Below are 24129 nucleotides of genomic sequence, written 5' to 3'. Positions count from 1 at the left end.
ACTGAAAAACAAAATAAAAGATACTAAATCTTTGCTCCACCTTCTCTAATCCAAATTTCTACTATATCCAGAACTTTTCTCCTTAAGGACACAGTGCTGGCAGGATGCTCTTACATTTAAAAGTTCTGAGGCCGGGCGTGGTGACTCATGCCTATAATCCTAGCACTCTGGGAGGCCGAGGCGGGTGGATCATTTGAGCTCAGGAGTTCGAGACCAGCCTGAGCAAGAGAGAGACCCCGTCTCTACTAAAAATAGAAAGAAATGATCTGGACAACTAAAAATATATAGAAAAAATTAGCCGGGCATGGTGGTGCATGCCTGTAGTCCCAGCTACTCGGGAGGCTGAGGCAGAAGGATTGCTTAAGCCCAGGAGTTTGAGGTTGCTGTGAGCTAGGCTAACGCCACGGCACTCACTCTAGCCAGGGCAACAGAGTGAGACTATGTCTCAAAAAAATAAAATAAAAGTTCTGCTGTGGGGTATAACAACATATTTGGTCTTTGTCCAGGTTCCTGGCACAGAGTTCCCACCTAAAACCCTCAGAAATTCCTGAGTAAAAAAGTATCTTTTAGTTATTCACAAACAATCCCTTTCCTTTATGAAAACACCTGTTTATGCTAATGAGGTTACTTAGGGTGGGGCTCCTAGGTCACATCAGGATGGGGCTGATCACCATAAAGACCAAGTGATTAAAGGACTGATTGGAACTTTCATCCCCACTCCCTGATGGGGGGGGTGGGGGAGGCGACTGGAGATTAAACTCTATAAAAACTCTCGAACAAGAGCGTTGATGAGCTTCCAAGTTGGTGAACACACTGAGGTGCTAAGAGGGCTGCAAGCCCAGAAAGGGCACAGAAATTCCAAGCCCCATTCCCATCCTCCAATACCTTGCCCTATACACCTTCCACCTGGCTGTTCCCAAGTTGTATCTTCCATAATAAACCAGTACACATGAGTAAAGCGTTCCCTGATTTCTTGAGTCACTCCCGCAAATCATCAAACCTGAGGAGGGTCATGCCTGATTTATGGTCAGTCAATCAGAAGCACAGAAGGCCCAGACTTACAACTGGCATCTGAAGTGCAGGCAATCTTACGGGATTCAGCCCTTAAACTTGTAGGACCTGATGCTAACTCCAGGTAGATAGTATCAGAACTGAAATTGTTGGGCACCCAGTTGATGTGAGAGAACTGGGCAGTATAGAAAAAAACCCACACATCTGGTGTCAGAAGTGGTATGTGAGTATAGAGAAACAGTGCTTTCCCAGATGCAGTACAGAATATGACTGTATGACACAACTCATTTTAGTTTCTGAACATGCAGAATATAACATGCCCAGATAACCTTAAGCTCATTTCTATTTAAGGGAAAAAATAAAATACAGGAGTAAAATTGTTCATCTGAAGTTATTCTGTCCCTGCAATTATGAAGCAAGAAAAAATACTTGCCTAAACAGCTAGCAGCGATAATTTTTTGCATCTGAAAGGTGATCGCACTTTTGTACACTTAAAACCTAAACTGGGAAGGTTAACCAAATACTCATTTCCATAATTCTGGAAGTTTCTGACTACTTTTGCTTAATATTAAATAAGCTGAAGGCCAGGCATGGTGGCTCACACCTGTAATCCCAGCACTCTGGGAGGTTGAGGTGGGAGGATCACTTGAGGCCAGGGGTTCTAGATCAGCCTGAGCAACACAGAAGACACCATCTCTACAAAAAGCTTAAAAAATTACCCAGGTGTGGTAGTGAGCACCTGTAGCCCCAGCTACTCGAGAGGCTAAGGTGGGAGGATCACTCAAGCCTGAGTTTGAGGTTGCAGTGAGCTATGGTGACACTGCTGCACTCTACCTAGGCAACAGAGCAAGACCCTGTTTCCAAAAAAAAAAAAGACAGACATTGGAGACACCAAATATACGTACTCCAAAATGCTATGAAATTAAAGAAGGTTGCATGAAGGTAATGGTACTTAAAAACTGGTTAAGTCTTTTTCACTCTGAGCAGCACCAGGGTGGTTAGCAAGCACAAGTGCCTTATAAAAACTGGCAGAAAGGGAGCTAAGAAGAAAGTGGTTAATCCATTTTCTAAAAAAGACTGGTATGATGTAAAGCTATGTTCAACTGAAAACATACTGGTCAAAAGAGCTCAAATAACCAAAACTGCATCTGATAGCCTCAAGAATTGTTTTTGAAGTGAACCCTGCTAATCTGTAGAATGATGACATTGGATTTAGAAAATTCAAATTATTTTTTGAGAATGTCCAGGGCAAAAACTGTGTGACCAACTTCCATGGCACGGAATTTGCCTGGGACAAAAATGTGCTCCAAGGTCAAAAATGGCAGACTATGAAGCTCATGTTGACATCAAAACTACCAATAGTTATCTGTTTTGTCTGTTCTGTGTAGATTTTACTAAAAAGTGCAATACTCCAATCCAGGCAACCTCTTATGCTCAGCACCAACAGGTCTGCTAAATCCCAAAGACGGAAATCAGAACCCAAGAGGTACAGACAAATGACTTGAAAGAAATGTCAATAAACTGACACCAGACAGATTAGGAAAGACATTTTAAAAAGAATGCTTGTTGATCTATTTATCCTCTCCATGATATGTTCATTAGAAAAGTAAAAATATTGAGGAAAACCAAGTTTGAATTGGGAAAACTCATGGAGCTTCACAGTGAAAAGTAGTTCTAGAAAAGCTACTGGGGATGAAAAAGGCACTCATGTTGAATGAGCTGATGGAGATAAGCCACCAGCCCAAAAATCTGTTTAAATTCAGACTTTTAATAGTGACAAAAATCTTACTAGTAAATTTAAAAAATGACTGGGGAGAAGAAGGGACAAATACATTCCAGAAAGAGTAAACACCTGTGTACTGGTGCCAAAAATAGGGAAGATCTGTCCTCAACTGCCTCTCCTGAGCTTAGCCCTGAGCCACATGACAAACACAAAACAGACATTCAGAAAAAGTATGTTGAATGAAACATATCAAGGACAGAGGATAAAATCTCTCCAGACACTAAGAAAGGACTGAGTGCAACAAACCTCCCATAAAATAAAGGACAGCAAGTGAAAGGCAACAAATGTAACTCTGGTAAGCCAAATCTCAGTCTAAAGCGATGTTAACCAGACAAAAGCATTTGATTTTTCTTGCTTGATAATTTCTAACTTTTATAATAAACATACATTGCTTTTCTTAATATAATAAGGGAAAATACTAAAGAGATAATTTCTAAAGATGCTACTTGCTAAACTGCTTAAAGATGTTTTATTTTGTATTTTCAATAACAAATATTACTGTTATTTAGGAGAAAATTAAAACTGCCAAATCTTAACAGGTGCAAAGAAAGACACACTCCAAAAGGATAACATAACACATAAAAATTGCTGTCACCATGTTTATCTGAAAGTGAAAAAATACAGAGAAAAATTTCTAGTATAAAGTAATATCCATCGGTGTAAATAGATTGAATTGTCAAATAGGTTTTTGCTATTTTTCATCTGTGAAAATTAATCTCAGCTTCAAAACAGGTGACTGAGATTGGCATAAAATGGTTGGTGAAAACAGATAATTTTCACAATAAGATACTATGTGTATATTATATATACATATTACATATATCATACACATACCTATAATAGGTATGTTTTATGTTTATTTAAACCTATTTCATTTTTATCAAATCGCTTATTGAGGGTCCACATTGTGAGTAAAAATTCTAGTGCTATACAAAGCAAAGAGCACAATTTTTTTTTGGTAGACATGGGGTCTCAATCGCCCAGGCTGGTCTCAAACTCTTGGTCTCAAGGGATCCTCCTGTCTCAGCCTCCCAAAGTGCTGGGATTACAGGCATGAGCCACCACGCCCAGCCAGTACAGGCTTTTTAAAATTAGATGCAAATTCTCTTACTAGCCATGATCTTGGACAATAACCCAATCTCTGTTTTCTCATCTCTGAGATACAGCATATATGACAAATCCTTGACATCACCATTTAGGGTTAGATGACAAGAGTAGCCCTGAAGGTAAATATAAATAATATTACCACCACATTTAATTCCATCAATGTGCCTTATCAACTCCAATGTCTTTAACTCTTTATTCCCATGGTCAAAAAATGACAGACCAAGATTGAAACTCACATTAGTGTAAAGAATTATTCCCAGTGATACTCACGGAACTACTTGTATTTTTGAAAATGTGTTTCTTTATGACAAATGGATTTGAAGTTAGAACTAAAATAACAAATTCTGATGCAAAATGGTATTTGGAGAGAAAGCCAGGCGACTCTACATTTTATTTTTTAATTTATTTAGGGAATTTTAAGTGCCAAACATACCCAACTCAAACTGCCAGAGGTTTTAGTGAAATTCTTTTAGAGGTATATGAGAAATAATATGTGTAAAGCATTCACTACAGTAGGTGTAGGTACTTATGTAACAGCACAGACTGTGAAAACAGTTAACTCTTACAAAAATTTCCAAAATGAAAACACACACACAACACACAGTTTTTACCTGAAAGATCGTGTCTAGTAATAAAGCTCTCAGGATTTGATGGAAATGCTCTTTCACCTGTAGTAATGCGGCGTGCCACACAGATCATACAGGATTGCAAATCTACAATAAAAATTTAATCAGATAAGAATTATACTTGACTTTTGGATATGTCTCTTCAATAGGTGAGGAAGGACATAGAATTCCGTAAGAAGAGTTGTAACAATGGAAGTTCGGCTGCTATTGGTTTAATAAACATCACAAACACGTGACTGCTCTTACCTTCCCCTTCCTCCATCATAGCTCGTGGCTGAGACAAGGCAAAGCACTGCATTGTTTCGTATCTCTGGCGCATTTCAGGACTGGTGTTAATGTCTTCCAGCATATCATGTGGTGTTTTCATCAACATACGGCAATTAAACGTATGGCTTTTTTGTCTCTGGGTCTCATTTGTCCAGGAAACTCCATTAACTTTGGAAAACAAAGCTCCTCAGTCTATGACCATCATCAAGAATTCAAGCATCATTTCCTCATCCCACATGTTTTCCACAGTAATGTCTACACTACCATTTCAGAGTGGCAATATAGAAAATATGTGAATAATTTCAGCAGAAATCCCATCATATAGTTTGTAATTCACTGTATATTTTAGCCTTATGAAGTGTACACCAAAGTTTGAATTCACTGAGGCCAAATTTGAAAATTTTGCCCTTTTTTTTTTTTTTTAGCACAAAACAAGGTTTAGTGAGGAGAGAAAAATAGGATTATAAAGTAAGAGCAAGATACAGGTTTACAGAGCAAGATACGGTCACCACAGACAATGAATGGGCCCCTTATTGTACCAAAAAGGCTGAAAATTTGCTATTAACCACACACCTTTCTATACCAGTTTGATCACCTGGCTTCCTAAAAGGTGCATTCCATTTTCTAATAAATATATTCAAGGAAAAAAATTGTCTAACAATTTTAAAATCCGCATTAAGAGCCTACCTGTAGATTTCGGTAAGTTTTTAAGAAAATCCTTTCTGTCTTCTTCATGCAAGATATTGTAGACACTTGTGTTAACCAGGTCCTCCTGCTTATATTGCAGGTATTGTGTGACATTTTCTGATACAAACACAATGTTCCCATCTCGATTCACCACAAACAGGAAACCATCCAAAGCCTAAAATGGAATATGTTAATACAGGCTGTTAACAGAACTGTATCCCACCCAATCCACCCACATTCTTAAGCAGAAGCCCTAACCCTCAATGTGACTGGATTTGGAGATAGGGCCTTCAAGGAAGTGTTAATAATTAAGGATAAATGAGGTCATAAGGGTGGGGCTCTAATCCATATTAACTGGTATCCCCATAAAGGAAGAGAAAAAGAGATACCAGAGAAAAGGCTACGTGAAGACAGAGACAAGCCAAGGAGAGACCAGGAGAAACCAATTCTACCAATCCCTTGATGTTGGACTGCCAGCCTCCAAAACTATAAGAAATAAATTTCTGGCCAGGCGCAGTGGCTCACGCCTGTAATCCTAGCACTCTGGGAGTCCAAGGCAGGTGGATTGTTCAAGGTCAGGAGTTCGAGACCAGCCTGAGCAACAGCAAGATCCCATCTCTACTAAAAATAGAAAGAAATTATCTGGACAACTAAAAATATATATATAGAAAAAATTAGCGGGGCATGGTGGCGCATGCCTATAGTCCCAGCTACTTGGGAGGCTGAGGCAGTAGGATTGCTTGAGCCCAGAAGTTTGAGGTTGCTGTGAGCTAGGCTGAAGCCACAGCACTCTAGCCCGGGCAACAAAGTGAGATTCTGTCTCAAAAAAAAGAAAGAAAGAAAGAAAAAAGAAATAAATTTCTGTTGTTTAAGCTACCCAGTCTGTGGTATTTTGTTATGATACGCTTAGCAGACTAAGACAGCAGCAGCCTTAGTAGTAAGCAGAATTTTTAAAAACTACTGTTGATTTAACAATTACTGCAAACTATAAGCTGCTACGCCACTGCTTCTATCAACATTAGTACCATTTCTATAGGGCTTATAAAAAAATTAAAAAAACAGTTTGGGGATAAAAAAGACAAATATGGTCAACATAAAATCTGAATTAATGTCTAACCTAATTTTTTTTAAGAATTATATCTTCAAAGGCACTTTTAAAAATAAGAAAATCGGCCTGGCACAGTGGCTCACTCCTGTAATCCTAGCACTCTGGGAGGCTGAGGTGGGAGGATTGCTTTAGGCCACGAGTTCAAGACCAGCCTGAGTAAGAGTGAGACCCTCCTCTCTACTCTCTAGAAAAAAAACAGAAAAATTAGCCAGGTGTGGTGGCCCTGTACTCCCAGCTACTCAGGAGTCTGGGGCAAGTAGACCATTCGAACCCAAGAGTCTGACATTGCAGTGAGCTATCATGACACCAGTGCACTCTAGCCCAGGCAACAAAGTGACGCCCTATCTCAAAAAAAAAAAAAAAAAAAAGAAGGAAGGGGAGAGGAGGGGAGGGGAGGGAGGAAGGAAGGAAGGAAGGAAGATAGATAGATCAATCGATCATTCTTAGCTCTTCCCACTTCTCCATTTGATGCGAAGTCAAGCTACAGGAACCGCTAACCTTAATGAGAATTTGCAAAGAGGAATTTAAAACCGATCAGCTAAAAGCAGGTAGAACAAACTAACTGAAACAAAAACAAATTGGCAAGTGAACTTTATGAAGGGCTTCAGCTCCTGCTTTGAAGTAAGAGAAACATTCTATAAGTGCTATTTAAGATACCTACTTACAAATACAATGCATGTTTTTAAGCCTTAAAAATTCCTGGAAAAGGTAAAACTATAGTATGTCATCTGACTAATCATGCAAAAATGCACAAAAAGTCTGAGCTAAAATATACAGTCACTCCTCAGTATCTGTGCAGGATTGGTTTCAGGACTTTCTGTGGATACCAAAATCCAAGGGTGCTCAAGTCCCTTATATAAAACGGTATATTTGCATATAGCCTACACATGCCCTCCCATATACTTTAAATGGCCTCCAGATTACTTATAATACCTAATACAATGTAAATGCTATGTAAACAGTTGCTATACTGTTTTTTTTATTGTCCTATTGGTATTTTTTATTATTTCTTCGACCCCCAAATATTTTCAATCCAAGGATGGCTGAATCTGTGGTGTAGAACCCACATATACGAAGAACCAACTGTACCTAAATATTACTACCTCTGAAATATTTGGTCTCCTTTGTGAAATTGTAGGTTACCTTTCCTCTCCTGCTTCTTTATGCCCCTTCTCAGTTTACAACTATAATTTATTATGAGGGCAAGTCCTCCTGACTTATGTTTATTGTAAATTTAAGAACATTTTAAGCTGGGCTTGGTGGCTCATGCCTGTAATCCCAGCACACTGGGAGGCCAAGATGGGAGGATTGCTTGAGGCCAGGAGTTTGAGACTAGCCTGAGCAAGAGTGAAACCCTATCTCTACAAAAAAACAGAAAAATTAGCTGGGCATGGCAGCATAGGGCTGTAGTCCCAGCTTCCGGAGGCTGAGGCAAGAGGATCACTTGAGCCTACAATGAGCTATGATGGTGCCACTGCACTATAGCCCGAGTGACAGCGCAGGAGCCTGTCTCAAAAAAATAAAAACATTTTACCATCATATTCAGAATACTGAGTTTTGCCTCACAGAAAGAAACATCTTCTCTTTGTTCTCATTTTCCTAACCAAAATTTCACCATTTTTTATCACTTTATAATATAACCAAAGTGTAGCACAGCTTACTGGACAGCTAAAATCTTTACACTTGCCTGAAGTAAAAGTGGTCCTAAGGAGTCTTTATCAATAACTCCCTGTCCTGTCGAAGATACGTCAGCTTTCTGAACATCATCATCATTGGAAATAGCCTTTCCTGAAAAGACAGAAGTTGGTACAAGAAATGGCACATATATCAGTTATAGATTAAATCCACCTTCAAATAGTCCCCAGAACAAGACATAAAGACACATACATGCATGCACATACAAGTACACACAGAACATTTCCTAATAAAAGAATTATGCTACAATTTGGAAATATTAAAACTAAACTTCATAGTTACACCCAGGAAGGCAAAATATACCCTAGATTGTCTTTCACTATTAAATGTACTTATCCCATGGCTTTCCAAAAGGGAACCAACACATGACAGTGAGCAACACGGGCCTTCTTCCAATTCTGGTTAACTGTTTCTTAAAGAGCAAAGCTGGTCAACTCATTTGTCTGTTTCCATACTTGCTGGCCTCAATCAGCTGTAGTCCCTACCTAAACACGGTAGCAAAAAGGCCAGTATAAACACGGTAACAAGGTCCTTCGAAAACCGCTGCCCCTGACCCTGCCAGGAACCAGGCCGCACAGTAGGAGGCCATCGGCCAGCCAGCAAAGCCCCACCTGAACCCACAGCCACTCCCCACTGCATGTATCACAGACCGAACCAGCCCCGCCACCCCACCCCACCCCCGTCAGATCAGTGACTTCGGACCCTGATAGGTGCTGGAACCCCACTGCAAACTGTGTGTGCACATGCGTGGGATCCAGGTTGCCCGCTCTCCAGGAGAGCTTACTGATCTGAGGCGGAGCTGGGGCAGCGACTCCCCCGTCTCCTCTGTCCGTGGAAAACTGTCTTACACAAAACCAGTCCCTGGTGTCAAAAAGGTTGGGGACCGCTGTTCTAAAAGACAAGTGTTTTTCTTACTTTATATTACCTTGCTCTTTTATCTGACGTATCTGTCTTACTGTTTCCTTTAAAATCGCACATTTATCTGGTTTGACATTGAAATTGTCGATATCACTAAGATTAGCAGATATCAGTTCAGCCAATTCTTCAATGTATTTACTCTCCTGCTCCCGTCTCCACTTTTCACCACTGCAGGTAAGACTAAAGAGTTGGGGGAGGGAGGGGAGGGTAAGCCATGACATAACTATCACAAAAGAGCTGTTAGCAGAATTAGCCCCTACATAACATCATTACTTTATCTGTAAACAAATTAAACTCATCCAATAGAAACATCGTTCAAAACATTGCCTTGAAGAAGTGGTACACAACATAGAAATTCACATAGACCTAAATTCAATTCCACCTTTTTGTTAGCCAGGTGGCCTTGGGCAGAGTTGGCCTCAGTTCCTTCATCTGGAAAATAGGGATAAATAATCTTTACCTTATAAAGATAATAAAAAAGCTAACAAATAATAACAAAACAGTGGTGACTACTTATTACTAATGACATTTTATGAATTTTAGATTGTTTATTTTTCAACTATTACATTAAAACTCAAATAACATTGACCCTGGCAAATACTTAAAAAGCTACAGAGTAGCACTGTATAGATTACACTATTTTGTTTCTGATTTTTAAACTTCTAATTTCATTCAGAAAAGAATGATGAAAGCTTACAAATGCTAAAAATATCAACTTAGATTCTTAAAAAGGATATAAAAGATTCTTACTTGTAATAACCTTGGTAATCTATTCCTACCTCCTACCCCTTTCAAAATTCTTCTCACAGTACCACAAACTTTACCTTCTACCTCAATCAGCAATTAAAAAAAGAAAGCTATTACATAAGAGTGTCCACATCATCCTTATCACAAAGCAAAACTACAAAAAAATCTAACCAGAGAATATAAATAATAAGAAGTTGAAACGTCATCCTTAAACAAACTGGGGAGGAGGAGCTCGGTGAGTCAGGGCATGATTGTGGTAAAGCATCTGGAAATAAGTCACCTACCCTTGTCCTGGAGTATCACATGGCAATTTACGTTTTCGTGAATCAGTGGCCAGTGGATCCAAGGAGTTTTCTCCTAATCCACTCATCTTGAATATACATCAGCAACTAGGAAAGAATAATAAGGAGTAAGATAAACACATTATAAAATATCCATGACTCTATGAAGGTACTGACTGTATTGACTGCATATTGTAATTCAGAACTATTTTCTCTAAATGGTTAGATAATCTCAATACCCTTTATCATAAATGAGTATACTGAAAACCACCTCAGATTTCATATTCCAATTTAATTATGCAGAATGTCCAACACCAAGACAAAGATTTTTCAACTACTACTACAAATGTGCATATTGAATATCTCACAAAGAATAAGGCATCTTCTCCATATTTAATAAAGAGAGACTGAGGAGCCTCCAATATTGACAAAATCCTAAATTTTATTTATACCCAAGTAAAGCACAAATGAAAGCCTGTCTTGTAATTTGGTAAGAAGTCTTCAAATGGCCCGGCCCAGTGAAGCATGCCTGCTAGTCCCAGCTACTCAGGAGGTTGAAGCAGGAGATCACTTGAGCCCAGGAGTTCAAGGCTGCAGTGAGCTATGATCACACCACTGCATTCTGGCCTGGGTGACAAAGGGAGACTCAGTCTCTTTAAAAAAAAAGTCTTCGAATGGGGGGATGAGGAGGAATCTAAATTATTCAGGCTATTTTCAAGGTAGCATTTTATTCTTTTGAACCATTTCATTAATATTTATCATCTGATGGGTTTTTCCTTTGTTATTTGTATAAATGATATTATAAAACTCCACTACATTCTGCTTAGAAAGTAGATGTAAAACAGGGAAACTCCCAGGGTAATAGGCAGGGACATTTTGACAGTGATCCACACAGCAAAAATTATTTTAATATTGACTGATGGAAAAATAATATGCTTTGGTTAAAGTTTAATTGATGATGAAGAAGATAACTGTAGAGTATTTCTTGTTGAGAAAGAAACAGATTTTAATACTCAGTGGCTCATATTGAAGACATCTACCAAGTATTCATTTACTAAGAATTTTGTCTGTACTAAACTTTTGTACAGGAACAAGATAATCACTGTTCTAAATAATTCCATGTCAACCAACAAAGTTTGAACATTCTAAACCATTTTTTATATGTTAAAATGCATCTCGCATTCCAGCTAAATTTAACTTCCATTAGATATACACGGAAGGACATAAATTTCCACTAGGTGGCACAATACCACCAGAAAGGAAGACAAAGTGCTACAAATGAAAAATTCACTCAAGATGCTGATCAAACTTAAAATATATAGCCTTTTTTAAAAATCAAAATCACATGATCATAAATCAGGAATTCTAGATTACAACACTTTCCAGATCTACTAGATATGAAGTATCAACAAAATTAATTCTATAATTTTGGTCGTAAAATGCAAAGGATGAAAAGCTGAGGTGATTTAAAGATTTGCTGTGATTTTTTCCCCATAAGTTTAAATGAAGGAGAGAAAGGGACTTAAAATAACCTTGATTAATAGTGGCTCAACACTATGATTTTAAAACACACTCAGATCACACAATCTCAGGAGTACTGTATGTCAACATCATAAAAGACAATGAAAGTCTGTATAAATAATCCAGATTTTAAAGGCACCTAAATAGAAATAACAATTAAATGCAGTATTTGATCCTAGACTGAATCCTGCACTGGAGGAAAGAAGGTGAGGTGGCTCATGCCTATAATCCCAACTTCTCCGGAGGCTGAAGTGAGAAGATCACTTGAGCCCAGGAATTCAAGACCAGCCTAGACAACACAGCAAGACCTTATCTCTTGAAAAAAATAATGCCATAAAGGGCATTATTGGATCAATTTATAAAGTTTGAATATGGACAATAAAAGTGTGTTATTAATGTTAAATTTACTAAAGTTGATGTAGAACTATGATTATTTAAGTGACTATCAACATTCTTAGTATCTAGGGCTAGGGGACCATTATACATGCAAATGATGCTCAGACAGGAAGAATTATGTACATTATGAATGAGTAAACCAGAGAACAGAGGAAGGAGAGGAAGGATAGGAAAGGGAGTAGGGGTAGGGTGCAGTGGCTCACACCTGTAATTCTAGCACTCTGGGAGACCAAGGCGGGAGGACTGCCTGAGCTCAGGAGTTCCAGACCAGCCTGAGCAAGAGTAACATCCCATCTGTGCTAAAGATAGAAAAATTAGCTGGGCATTGTGGCATACACCTGTAGTCCCAGCTACTGGGAAGGCTGAGGCAGGAGGATCGTTTGAGCCCAGGAGTTGGAGGTTGCAGTGAGCTATGATGATGCCACTGCACTCTAACCAGGGTGAGAGTGTTTTGTCTCCAAAAAAAAAATTAGGGAGTAGGGCAAAACGCTGGCATTAGGTGAATCTTGATGGAGGACAAATTTAAAAATTCTTTACACTATTTTCTTGCAACTTTAAGTTTAAAATTATTTCCAAATAAAAAACTTTTAAAACTATTTGTTTTGATTTTCCAATTTTCATATTTAAAAAGAATGATTCCTTAATTATAAAAATAGAATAATTCTAGCTATGTCTCAATAATTGGCTTTGTATCATTCAAACGTTATTTTTAAATTAAGTGGCAAACTATCCACTGAGTAACAACATTTCTTTATTTTAAAGATATAATTTATTTCACATTCAGATACTATTTCCTTACTTTTCCCCAAGACTGAGTAGAAAAACTATTTGGTGAGCAATAGCATTTCTTTTATTTGAAAGACACAATTTAGTCTATATTCTCAATATCATATCCTTATTTTGCTATTAAATATAAGCTGAATCCTCAGTATAGCTTACAGTGCCTAGCGCATAATAGGTAATAGGTGGTGAATAAATATTGAATAAGTAAAAGGAACATTCGAGCCACTAAACCATATTTTAGAATTTCCTTCAATCTGATCTACATAATCATTCAATGCAATCCTATTACTTTAAACTTTTTAAATTTTCACTTCTACCATTGATATAGAATGCCACCATAATGTATTGTGGCAGCATAAACTATGTCAATAGAAAACCTAAACATGACAATCTCTCAATATGGAAGAAATTAATAAACACAATTATCAGTCTAAACCGGAAATGCATAACATCATTTGTGTGAAGTCAACATTTACGTGTATATAGAAAACCTAAATATGTCTACCTATGCCCTAGACACATGTGGCTTTTTCTCTTGATCTGGTAGAACAAGTTACAAGGTACACATAAGCCTGTACAGTCTCCTTGCTACAAAATTTACTCTATCACAGAGTCCAACCTAATTATCCAAAAAACGAACTAATGCAAGGTCATAACTTAAAACCATGATGTCGGGGTTTACCCAAACATTAAAGTATAATTATTTACGATATAAAATATTTGTTTCATTTTTTTTTAGGAACAGGTTTGACAGATTTCTAGTTCTTAGGCATGTCCACACCTTAGTACTTAGTACATTTATCATACAACTGTACAAGATTGCAATTTCTGACCCAAAAAATAATATTAATACATACAATAACTAATATAATTCCTGAGCACAAATGACTATGACAAATGCTTCTGTTTAGTATTCACCTCGGTTATAAATATAAAAAACTGCCAAGAGCATTTGTTTCACCTGCCAGGCCTGTTGCATCCTTCTCACTGGAAAGATATATAATATTATCTAGTTCGGTAGATTACTCCTTTTAAGGTATAAAAGGTAAATACCTAGCATAGACATACTAAATCTAGACCATTTTCAGTCAGCAGTCAAGAATGAAGGTAAGAGAGGGGAACACAGCATGTACCAGGACCATGGAGTTCTGAAGGTTAAGAAACACAGATCAGTAACTCACTACAGAAGTTAAATATGTACATCTTAAATTACAATTCGTCTAGTTTAGAAGACATAGAGTTGGTAAAATGCAACTTCAAATGGTAAATAATATAGCATAAGAGTATCACAGTATGTTTGATTATATGAACAGTCTATTAAAATTAAGCCCTCTCTAAATTCTGACTGCCTACAGTTAAAGATTAACACCTATAGTTTAATAGGAAAAAAAAATAGGACCTCAATATATATTTTCCCCCCAAATAATTTGTGCTCCTGCAATCACATCATAAATCCAATAATGAAATGCCTGCATAATTATTTTGAAATTTCCAATCAAGAGATGGCACCCAATTTACTGTTAAACTGGAAATGTACCTCAAACACACTCCCAGGTAGATACACAATCCAATCACAGAAGCCTGTTCAAGCCCCTGTCACCACAATATAGAAAAGGACTAGAGTGGAGAACTTTTCAATGAATCAGAATTCAAAGGCTAAAACCAATTCAATCTTTCAGTGTAAACTCCACCACCCAAAACCATGAGCCATTTTTACAATTTTCCTTATCTAAAATGTTTCTACTGAAAAGAATTCTACGCTATACTTAAATGTATTAATATGACATTACACACTTTAAGATTATGTTTAAGCAAGATATTCTATGCAACTACTTCAAATATAAAGTAGCAGCAATTTATAGAATACCTTTCAATGCTATCAAAATCTAATGTTATCCATTTCTGTATTATTTGGAAGAGTCAGAAACATACACATAAGATTTAAAACGAGCAAGAATTTTAAAGCAATTGCATAGAATGTTTCATGTAAATACTATAGGCCCTTCTATACAAAACAATCAAGCTGTGGAACATACTGAAGCTTAGACATCCACAGAATATAATAAATTGCTAGAAAATGAACATTCATGGAATCACTTATTAATTGAGGCCAAAAGAGACAAAGAATTGTACTTCCTAGCTCAAAAAGCATGAAAATTTTGGTATATAGCTTAGCAGCATTAACCCACTTTCCTTTTGGTTATCTGGGGTTAATACAGGGGGGAAAGCTCGATTATATACAGCAAACTAGCCAAATGGACAAGGATACAGGAAGTACTCCCTGTCCAAAAGGAAAAGATATCAATCAACAGTACCAGTGTTTATTAGGCAAGCAAGAAGTTATTGTGGGGGACCTACGAAAAGCCATGCCACGTCAAAACAGGAGAAGATGGGTTACCCAGTAAATCTAAAGTAAATCTTAGTAAATCTAAATCTCCACTTGACCTAGAGACCACCTAAAATATTTTACTTTTTCTATTTTTTTTTACTCCCAGACAGGGTCTTGCTCTATCATCCAGGCTAGAGTGCAGCAGCCCAATCACAGCTCACTGCAACTTCCAACTCCTGGGCTCAAGCAATCCTCCTGACTCAGTCTCTTGAGTAGCTGGGACTACAGGTGAGCATCACCATAACCAGCTATTTTAATTTTTTTGTAAAGACAGAGTCTTACTATGTTGCTCAGGCTGGTCTCAAACTCCTGGCTTCAAGCAATCTGCCCGCCTCAGCCTCCCAAAGTGCTGGGATTACAGGTGTGAGCCACCACGCCTAGCCACTTTTCCTAAATTAATAAGGGAGAGGGGAGGAGGTAAGTTTGTGGCAGTACAGGACTGGGCATTTCACATATACAAGGTAGTTACAATGACCCTCCAAGATATATATTGTTACTCCCATCTTACAGATAGGGAAATGCCTAAATAACTTTCTTCAAGATCACACAGATTCTGGGTGGCAGAGCTGGGACTATAAGATTCTGGGGGACTCTATAACCAACAAAATATGTATCAAATGTTTCTTGGGAATTTTATTCCCCCCACCACCAAAATAAACCATTTATATCACTGAGTCACACTATCTCCAACCACTTAACAAGAAAATGCCTCAGCTTATCAAGTAAGAACACTGAGAAGGTGTGACATCCACAGTTTAGGGGCATACAGTATTAGGGGCAGAGGCAGGGAGTTGCTCAAGCTTAGCAGGTACTAGTGCTGCTATTCCCCTCAAGTCCCTGACCCTAACCACTACTCTCCAACTCACTAAACAAACTTCCCTCTTGGTGGTCTAACATTATCCATGACCCTTGTTTCCACTTAAGATGAACAGTCAGTGGTTCACATAGCAAAAAGAAAATACAACATCAGAAAAGTACAAACTATACCCTAAAATGGGCTGTCAAGTATTTTTATTCTTCAGTTTGTTATGATTAAATGCTGAGACCAAGAACTTCTGACTATCCCAGCAGTAATTCAGTTCATCTGTCAGGCTTGTTTGCCTTATACAAGGTCTGATTAAATATGCTAATTAGGGAGAGTTTGGGGGTGGCTCTTGAGAATAACAGTAACTTAAGGAAATTTTTTCAAACAACAGCTGTGGATTTGAATTGATTTATTGAAAATTGCTTCAAGCACTATGCAAAAGCAGAGACTGTTCAAGCCAATTAGGAAAAAAAATCTTGGGAAAAATTTATGAGACATTCATACATAAAAGCTCTACTCAAAACTCAAGTTCCAAATTGACACTCCTACTCAGACAATTTAGTATATAGATATCGCTAATCTAGGGGCTTAATCCTACCAGATTATTTTTCCAAATTACTAAAGAGGTTTTTCCCAATCTGTTGCCCATACTCTTACTAATAAAATAAGTGCAGCTCCAAGACAACTGGTACCATGGAGGAAAGAACCTAAGAGAAATGTAACTTGCATGTGTTTGGGGGCGAGGGGAGGCAGGAGAAGAGATAAATCCAAAAACATGGAGCCATTATAAAAGCCTCCTCATCAAGTGGATGACTCTTTCAGTGAATGTCTCCTACTTTTGTTTCCTTTCAACCCTGGTAAGGAGGGTAAGAGCAGTGAAGACAAGTAGGAGAGGGAAGAGAGGGACATTTAAATAAAAACAAGCTGGCAATATCCTTTTGTTCTGTTGCTGATAATCTGTTATGTTCAGTAGGATAAAGTATAAACCACCTAATACAATCCATTCTTCAATGTAATTTCATTTCAGCTCTAACACTTGCACTCCCGGCATCATTTTAGGCCCAGGAAATAGAGATGAATGCCACCAAAAACTACTAGAACTCTCAGGCTAGCACAGAAAACCATAAAAACAATTATATTTTGTTAAGTGTTAAAATGAAGGAACTGTATGAAGTATCACAGAACACAACCAATATATAAATTGAACAAAAAAGCATCTGAATGTAAATTATTTTATGTACACGGTTTCTCTCTTCCACCTTTGTATGTCTTGCCTTTTCATTCTTAACAGTCTAACTCCAAAGCTCCTTCACATTTATGCTCCAGTTTAAACCTGATAAAGTTGAATTCAAACACAAACTCCCCAGAGGCTCTAGTACCAGAACTGGGCATACCAATTAGCCAACCCAGGTGTTAGTTGCAACTGGAAGCTTGTTGCCAAGAGACTTCTCAACCTCTACACAAGCAATATAGTTGAAGTTCACAGAGATACACTGTGCAGAGGGAGTTAAGCAAGCCACTTCCATCTAAATCAAATTACCCTCTTCTGACAGCATACTAACTAGCTGGGTATAACTCTTGTTTTAAAGGTTACACTGACTCCTACAATTTAATAAACTGAATCTATCTCTTATGCAAAAATAGACCTAACTCTGAGCTTCATAAGCTTGAATTTGGCTTCATTTTAAACATATTTTCAGTAGTACTTCATCATCACTATTGCCACCATCAGCAACCACAAAAATAACCTATACTCAAGGAGTTTTTGATAAAGGATGATTACTAAAACATTTCTTGTTTTGTTTTTAACCGTAAGTCATTAATTTATTTTTAAATCTCTCCTACATCCCTCTTCTATCTAGAATATTCCTACTCTTCAAGATCAAGCTCAATTGTCACCTCTGGTAAAGCCATCCCCAACTCTCTCAATTAGATAAAGTTTTCCCTTCTTTATCCAAATGCACTTTTCATACTTTTATTATGCCATTTTACATACTACACTACTTCTGTTTTGTTTGTTTATTTGTTTTCTGAGACACAGTCTCACTCTTGTCTACCTGGGCTAGAGAGCAGTGGCGTCATCATTGCTCACTGCAACCTCAAACTTCTGGGCTAAAGCCACCCTCCTGCCTCAGCCTCCCAAGTAGCTGGGACTACAATCGTGCACCACCATGCCTGGCTAATTTTTCTATTTTTAGTAGAAACAGGGTCTCAACTCTTGCTTGGGCTGGTCTTGAACTCCTGAGCTCAAGCGATTCTCCAATCTTGGCCTCCCCAGAGTGCCAGGATTACAGGCCGGCGTGAGCCACTGCACCCAGCCATACTTCTGTTCATTTTTCTGTATTTATTTTCTACCTTGTAAGGTCTAAACCATTATATAAACTTGTATGCAACTATTTCATTACTAACTCCTCTTTTTTACTACTATTACCATCACCACCATTCCCTTTGTTCCTTTTTCCAACTCCAGTTCTCCATTGCCTTCCCATCAGCTGTACTTTGACCAACTCCACATCTTCCTAAAATACTGTGGGGCGGGGGGCCCAGTGGGGGAATGGGGAGAGATTAAATACTTCATAGAACTTTTTGCTTCTTTCTGACATGTCATTTTTCACTTAGGTATTCCCATTCCAAAAATATACTGGCTTCAAGCTACCTACAAAATAAAACTCAAGGGTTTGAATCCTTCAGCTGATATACTATGATATAATGAAAAGACAGTGGGGCTTTGTTGGGATCAAACTTGAGAGCTGAATCTCAATTTTATCCCTTCACTAAAGGGAAAACTTTAGTCATGTGGAAAGCTTACCACTTGTAAAAACTAGGGATAATCACACCTTACATATTCATGTTTACTGTGAGGATAAAAAGCAATACACAGCAAGCAAATGGCATAGGGAATAATGGTGATCCGTCCAAGATACACAAAACCATGAACAAAGATGTATGTTCAGTAACACTAAGTTTGCTCCCATTTGAAAAACAAATAGCTACAAATATCCCATATGGCAACCAATTAAAAAGATTCAGACAAATAACAAATTAACCACAAGTCAGGCTATCGTCAACTTACAGATAGCTGACTGGAATTCAAAACATTTTCCCATTGAAATAGTGTGGTGAGTGGTATTTAGTAGGTAAGATATGCCATGAAAATAGAATAAACCAAAAATACCGTCTTAAATATCTGCATTCTTAAGATAAAGGCATAATTAAAGAATATGGGCACCTTTTAGAAGATTCTGAAGAGGACATTCAAGTACCTTCAAAAAAGTATTAGGTATATTACACAATGCTGGGCTTTTTTTTTTTTAATGATCTCTTTTTACCTCTAGATTTGTAGTTTTTCTTTGACAGATATCGCTACATCAAAAGTATTATTTATGCCTAAGGCTGTCCCTTTGGCATATAATGAAAATATAAGCAGCAGAAAAAGAAAGAAGAAGAAAGAAACAAAAGATTTTAGCCACCTTGAGGTAAGTGGGAAAGAGCTCGATGAAAAGAAGTAGTGGAGAGGATGAGGGGGTATGAACAAAGAACAGAAATGAAATCTGATGTAAATTAATAAGCAATAAAGATGTAAAGGAGAGATGATCATAGCATGTGCCCCATTCTCTCCTGATCCATCTTTTCTATCTGCTTCACGGAAGAAAAGACAATATTGAGAAAGAAATGTTAAAACTTAAGAGTTGACAACATAAGCCACCTCAAAAGCAAAGAGCTGAGAGCTGCAAGGTTGGGACATAAAAGCAGCATTAAGCAAACAATGAAGAGAGAGTTGTAACCATGATCAAAAGCAAGATGGATATTTCTAAACAGAGTGCCTGTAGAGTAAAAAAACAAAGTTAACAACACACCTCCCCCCTACAGTACTGACGTCAGCTCTGTCTACCAACACCAAAAATACGAAGACGTTATAAATGAGTTTGTTAACCTGTGACACTGACATTACAACAGTTAACAATGCAGAAATGTAAGGTTGATAAAACACTTTGAGTTAATTTTTCAAAAAAAAAAAAAAAAAGGTACTGAAGGTGGAAGAGAGGGAGATTTCCTTCTCTATAAGGCAAAGAAGCTGGAACAGATGATCTAACTCTAACAACACGATACGGCAAGTCTGACTCATAAGACTTCCTGAATCAGACATCATCTTTACTGCTGATGAGTCTGTGGCTATCCTTGCTGTTTCCATTGTCTTTTTTTTTTCCTGGCCTCACACTTCTTACTCTTCAACAATTATATTTCCACCCCTAGTTTAAATAACCTTAAACTAAGAATCATTTTTTTTAAATGTTCCCATATCCGTAGAAGTTACACGTCTGATAACAGAAATTATCTTTTCAAATAAATCTCTAAAGTCATTATCAATCTTGGGGTGACGATAATACAAATAACAAATGAAAGCATGTATTTCAAAAAGTTCACAAAGAAAATAAGAAAGCTCTCAACATCATTTGCCTTTTGGAGGGTGGGGTAGCACTAGTAGAAAGGTTAAAATGTATCAGAACTGAAATTCAAAAACGTCCACCTTTCCATTCCCCTCCAAAAAATAGCTACTAGATTATATGGAGTCAAAAATCTATACCACTAGGGTCACAATTGTTTCATGGAAGAAATCTGCAGCAAGTAAAAATAAAAATACTGAAAACAGGATGAAAACTATATCACTCAAGTAATTTAAAATACAACATAGTTTGGTGGTTTTTTCTTTGTTGCTGTTCAAAGGTCAGTTTAATGATTTAGAACTTTAAAGAGCTTTTTTCTGTACTTCACAAAACATGCCTGTGCATTGTCTTGTAAATGAAGCTGGGGGCAACTCATTACTGTTGGAGAATATCTGAGGCAAAAAATTTAATTATGAACTTCTGGAAAATCATTCATATACCTAAACTGGTTAAAATCAAAACCCACTTCGGCAAGTGTCTTAGAGTGGTCCCTCTTCAATACATTGAGTACTGTCGATACAGGCAAAGGATATAGCATTCCCCACGCTATGTGCTTGGGATGAACTGTTGATCCAAACAGACAAGGTTTTCTGCCTTCAAGGAGCTAATGACCCAAAGTCAGGGGATCAACAAACAAGTAAGCATATAATAACAAGTTGTATTATGTGCTTTAAAAAGTCTTCATTGAAAATTAATAGCTGATCTGTGATTCAAACGTAGAAACAACTGAGTACCAAACATAGCACACAATGTCATACAGCTGTTCAAAATCCTAAATCTCTGCAGTAAATCTGGTTCTTTTTAACCAAAAGAGACAGATTCAGGTTAACAACAACTAAATGCCCTTGAAATTGGCCAAACTTCAGTGGCTAGCTCAGGCCTCCTTCATGTTTAAGTAGGACTAAACAAAGGAAGCTGTAGCAGGGATAGGATGTGTTACTAGACACCAAATACAACAAGATGAAAGGTTTAAATCAAATGCTTCTAGAATTCCAATTCCAACCAAATCCACTAGGATCAGTGCTTCTCAAGCTTTATTGGTCTCAGGATTCCTTTACTTCCCACCCCACTCCCCGCCCCCAAGAGACAGGGTCTTGTTCTGGCGCCCAGGCTGGAGTGCAATGGTGCAATCCTAGCTCACTGCAGCCTTCAATTTCTGGGCTTCAAGTGATCCTCCTGCCTCAGCCTCCCAAGTAGGAGGCTACTATTTTTAATTTTTATAGAGACAGGTCTCACTATGTGGCCCAGGTTGGTCTTGAACTCCTAGCCTCAAGTATTCCCTCCACCTCGGCCTCCTGAAGAGTTGGGATTACAGGCATGAGCCACCATGCCTGGCTGATGGTTTCTTCTTTAATTCTCAGTACATGGCAGTGAAGAATGTCATGACTACTAACAGAGTGTGGTGCCACTGCCCTGATTCATGGTAAGGTGCCAGCAGTTTTATGCACCACTGCTTCTGCACCATCATGCTATCATCAACAGGATGAAAACAGCAAGTAACGTCTTAGTGTTATTAATACATTATGAAAATAGTCTTAACCCTGTGGACCCCCTAAACAGTTCTCAGGGACTACCAGACATCCATGAGCCACATTTTGAGAACTGTACTACATTAAGGTTGGAGCTGAGAGTTTGAAACTGGTCTGGCTTCTCCAAGATACCCTACAAATTCACTTAATAAATATTTTAGTATCTATTAATACTATCTGCAGACCTAGATAAACATGCCAAGTTGTGAGGTCAAAAGAACATGGGGGCTTCCTGATGACAATGAGAAATATTGCTGTCAACCAACACCTTACCGCCTTGCTCCAAATATTATAGTGATGAAATACATATTTATCAATTTCAAAAGACACAGTCAAGTTCCAACATGACAAATATATTTATGGAACAAGACACAGAGCAAACATAAAGCAATAAATTTATAACTCCATGAACCCAGTGAGCTCCCCTAGGACAAGAAAAAAGCAAAGGCAGTCAGGAAATCAAATCATGCACAGAGAAAAGAACCACGGCAAGGCTCATAGGTAAAAACAAAACAAAAAAAAAAAAATCCTCATAGGTAGAAATCAAACAAAAAATTCCTGAAAGGAAGGTTAAAAAAAAACTATCATCAACAGCTAGAGTTACTGATAATATGGTTAAAAGAAAAACTTTAGACAAATTAAATTTAACAGAGTTTAACTGAGCAAAGAACAATTCCTGAATCTAGCACCCCACCACCACCAGAACAGGTTCAGAGCAACTATGCATCGCCATGCGGTTGGAGAAGATTTACAAACAGAAAATGGAAGTGACTTACAGAAACAGCTGGATTGGTTACAGCTCAGCCTTTGCCTTATTTGAACACAGTCTCAACAGCTTACCATCTTTGAATGGCTGAAACTCAGTGATTGGTACAAGAGGAGGTTACAGTCTGTGTACAAATCCATTTAGGCTGCAGTTCACTATGTTTGGAGAAATGTTAAGGCTAAACTTAAAATATGTAAGGAGGCAGCTTTAGGCTAAACCAGGGGTGGGGAACCTGGGGCCTTAAGGCCAAGTGGCTTTCTAGGTCCTTAAGTGTGGCCATTTGACTGAATCCAAATTTTACAGAACAAATTCTTTTATTTTTATTAATAAATTTTGTTCATCTTTGATATTGTTGTTTTATTTTTAAAATGAATGTATTTTAAAAACCAAAGAAGAAAATAAGTTTCAACAAAATAATCCTTCCAGATTGATCAGCACAATAAGAACATTAGTAAGCCATAAGCGCTAAACTGACAGCTCCTACACTCACGATTTAGTTCCAACTTCCCCCACCTGACTGGCACCACTATCACAAGGCTGGTTGGTGAGAGTTTATGGGGGTCAAGTACACCAGTCTGTTATCGGTTTTTGACAATGGTGCACTGTGTCTCTGTTTGAAGTGGAATATGTGAATAGTTGCACAGCTCCACAGTATTTTTTAATTCTGTCTGCTTAACAGCCCATCACGTCAAAGAAGACCAAGAGAACGCTGAAGGAACAAAAAAGATTTCTTTTTTTTTTTTTTTTTTGAGACAGAGTCTGGCTCTGTTGCCCTGGCTAGAGTGCCATAGCGTTAGCCTAGCTCACAGCAATCTCAAACTCCTGGGCTCAAGCGATCCTCCCACCTCATCCTCCCGAGTAGCTGGGACTACAGGCATGCGCCACCATGCCCAGCTAATTTTTTCTATATATTTTTAGTTGTCCAATTAATTTCTTTCTATTTTTAGTAGAGACGGGGTCTCGCTCTTGCTCAGGTTGGTCTTGAACTCCTGACCTTAAGTGATCCACCGGCCTAGGCCTCCCAGAGTGCTAGGATTACAGGGGTGAGCCACCACACCCAGCCAAAAAAGATTTTTTAATGAAGATTGGGAATTGCAGTATTATCTTGTTTCTGCAAAAGATAAGATGATTTCCTTGCTTTGTGGTACTGCAATATCAACATTAAAGAAATTCAACGCTCATTAGCATTGTAATACTCATAAGGGTACAGTGGCTCACGCCTGTGATACTAGCACTCTGGGAGGCCGAGGCAGGAGGATCACTTG

The 24129-nt window shown here is 38.0% G+C and overlaps 1 protein-coding gene across 1 annotated transcript in view; it reads right to left on the bottom strand.

Annotated features, from left to right (window-relative positions):
* Positions 1–24129, bottom strand: part of NCOA3 (nuclear receptor coactivator 3) — a 136510-nt gene that overhangs the window by 24363 nt on the left and 88018 nt on the right. The window contains exons 4-9 of the mRNA XM_012663714.1: positions 10234–10338; positions 9210–9382; positions 8277–8377; positions 5482–5656; positions 4774–4962; positions 4513–4614 (exon numbers count right to left, since the gene is read on the bottom strand). Of these exons, the coding sequence (XP_012519168.1) occupies positions 4513–4614; positions 4774–4962; positions 5482–5656; positions 8277–8377; positions 9210–9382; positions 10234–10319 (826 nt within the window). The 5' untranslated portion in view covers positions 10320–10338. The remainder of the gene's footprint in view (positions 1–4512; positions 4615–4773; positions 4963–5481; positions 5657–8276; positions 8378–9209; positions 9383–10233; positions 10339–24129) is intronic.

Source organism: Propithecus coquereli, unplaced genomic scaffold (assembly GCF_000956105.1).
Source record: "Propithecus coquereli isolate 6110/MARCELLA unplaced genomic scaffold, Pcoq_1.0 Scaffold825, whole genome shotgun sequence".
NCBI lineage: Eukaryota > Metazoa > Chordata > Mammalia > Primates > Indriidae > Propithecus > Propithecus coquereli.
The sequence above is the reverse complement of the archived record's forward strand: the minus strand, read 5'-3'. Positions and strand labels throughout refer to the sequence as shown.